Raw genomic sequence first — 2,070 nt, 5'->3', positions numbered from 1 at the left:
CACGAGTCCACCCCCGGCGTGCTCGCCCCTGCCTCGGGGGCACCGCGGTCTCCCACCGCGCACGGGAGGATGGAGCTGGGGCGGGGGCCGGGTGGAMCGCGGCTCCCCGGCGCCGACCCCGCGCGCTCACGCGCCGCAGCTTCCCCCGTTGCAAACCGCGTGGGGCCGGCTCCGCGCGCCGGCGGCTTTTGGGCAGGGCAGGAGTGATGCCAGATGCCGCTCCGTCCATCCGTCCGTCCGTGTCCGCTCACGCCGTGCTCTCTGCCCCCAGGGTCCGGCCGGCCTGGGAGGGTGCTGAGCACCACATGAGCGGCGCGGAGGCATGGCCAGCGATGCCAGGATGGGCGGCTGGCGGAGACCCCAGGACGCTGCCCAGGACGCCGGGGTGATGGAGCGCAGCGGGCCGGCGGGGGCCCTGCCTCGGACGGCCGCCGCGGAGCTGGGACTCGCGGCCCCCGGCTACCAGGAGCCCGCCGAGCTGGGCTACTGCGCCGGGCTGGATGCGGAGAAGGGGCATCTCCGGAGGGGCTCCGAGGGGAGCCCGGGGCCCGGCCGGGAGCCCGCCGGGGTCGGCCTGGGCTGTCCCTACGCGCCGGCGCGCGTGCGGGATGCCCTGAGCCGCCCGCCCCGCGGCTGCAAGGACGGCGCCGAGCTGCAGCGGCTGCTGGAGCCCCGCGACGGCGAGCCCAAGGCGGGCTGGGCCGAGCCGGGCAAGGAGCGCCGGGCGCCGCGGTGGCCCGAGGCCGTGCTGGCCACCCCGCTGGCCCTCTACAGCCACGCGTACCGCCGCTACCCGCTGCCCTTCGCCGGGCTGGAGAGCCAGCGCCCTGGCAAGCCCCGGTGCCTCGCCGAGCCCGCCGGTGCCGGCGGCACGGCGGACGGGGCCGACGACCCCCCGGCTTTCCGCCACTGCCCCTTCCTGGCCGAGGCCAAGCTGGCCGAGCACGGCCCCTTCCTTGTGTCGCCGCTGCTGCCGGCCGAGCCCGTGTACGGGCCGGACGGTCCCGGGGCGCTGGGCGCCGGGTGCTACGCCGCCGTGGACTGGCACCCGGCGCCCTACGCACCGCCCTGGGCACAGCCCCTCTACCTGAGCCCCCCGCCGCAAGGGCGCAAGGCGCCTCCGGCCCCCTTCGACGGCGCCTCCAGCTCAGGGAACAAGGTAAGTGCCGGGGCCGGGGCAGGGGGGCAAAGCACCCGCCGCAGCCTGGGGTCCCCGCGGCGCCGCAGCCGCCCGTGCCACGGGAACGCAGGCTCCCCCCGCCCCGGGAGGGCACGGCCTGGGTGGCATGGGGGGGGAAACCGAGACAAGCCCAGACCCCCCCGGATGCTGGGCAGCGGCAAGGCGGCACCTGCGTCTGGGCCGACGCCAGCTTTAACAGACCCCTCTGCCCCCCTCCAGGAGTTTTACCCCCCAAAAGACCCCGGCTTCCACCTCCTGGCCACGGACCAAGTGCAACCTCAGCTGCTCAGCATGGGCCCGGCGGTGCCGGCGAGGCAGGACGGAGACGGGGAGCTGCCGGGCGCCGCGTGGAGGGACGGCAGAGCCGGCGGCGGCCCAGCAGCGCCCRCTCCCGCCGCCCCACCGCCCCGTGCCAGCCACGTGGGACGCCCGCTCTTCTTGCTGCAGCCCGGCGCGCCGGGGGGCTCCCGGGCCGGCACACGGCCCCACGCCGCGGGTTTCCCTCCGGAGCCGGCGCCAGGCAGGCCCTCCAGGCCCAAAGACGAGAGCCTCGTGTATCAAAGCCTGAAGCCCGGGTCGCCGCTGGGACCGAGCGAGCCCGACCCGTCGCCTCTGCTCACTGCCGGGCCCTACCTGCCGGCCCTTTCCAACACGGAGCTGCCGGCTGCCAGCCCGTGTGCCGCGTCGGGCAGCGAGCGGTGCCTGGGCGCAGGCTGCCGGGTGCTCCGCCGCCCCGCCGCCCCGGCCGAGGCCGCGGGGCCGGACGGCGAGGCGGCCCTGGGCGCCTCGGGGAGCCGATTTCCCTGCCCGCCCAGCAACCACACCAAGCTGAAGAAGACCTGGCTGACGCGCCACTCGGAGCAGTCGGCGCCGCGCTGCAAGGCGCTCCG

The 2,070-nt window shown here is 77.3% G+C and overlaps 1 protein-coding gene across 1 annotated transcript in view; it reads left to right on the top strand.

The window, feature by feature from the left end:
• The window catches only part of HR (HR lysine demethylase and nuclear receptor corepressor), a 13,407-nt gene that overhangs the window by 5,409 nt on the left and 5,928 nt on the right, over positions 1 to 2,070 (top strand). Inside the window, exons 2-3 of the mRNA XM_085304237.1 lie at positions 272 to 1,159; positions 1,400 to 2,062. Coding sequence (XP_085160363.1) covers positions 323 to 1,159; positions 1,400 to 2,062 — 1,500 coding nt within the window. The 5' untranslated portion in view covers positions 272 to 322. The remainder of the gene's footprint in view (positions 1 to 271; positions 1,160 to 1,399; positions 2,063 to 2,070) is intronic.

This window comes from Rhea americana, unplaced genomic scaffold (assembly GCF_003343005.1).
Source record: "Rhea americana isolate MKP2758 unplaced genomic scaffold, rheAme1 scaffold_204, whole genome shotgun sequence".
In the NCBI taxonomy this organism is placed as follows: Eukaryota; Metazoa; Chordata; class Aves; order Rheiformes; family Rheidae; genus Rhea; species Rhea americana.
Note: the sequence above shows the minus strand (reverse complement) of the source record. Positions and strands in the feature narration are given on the sequence as shown.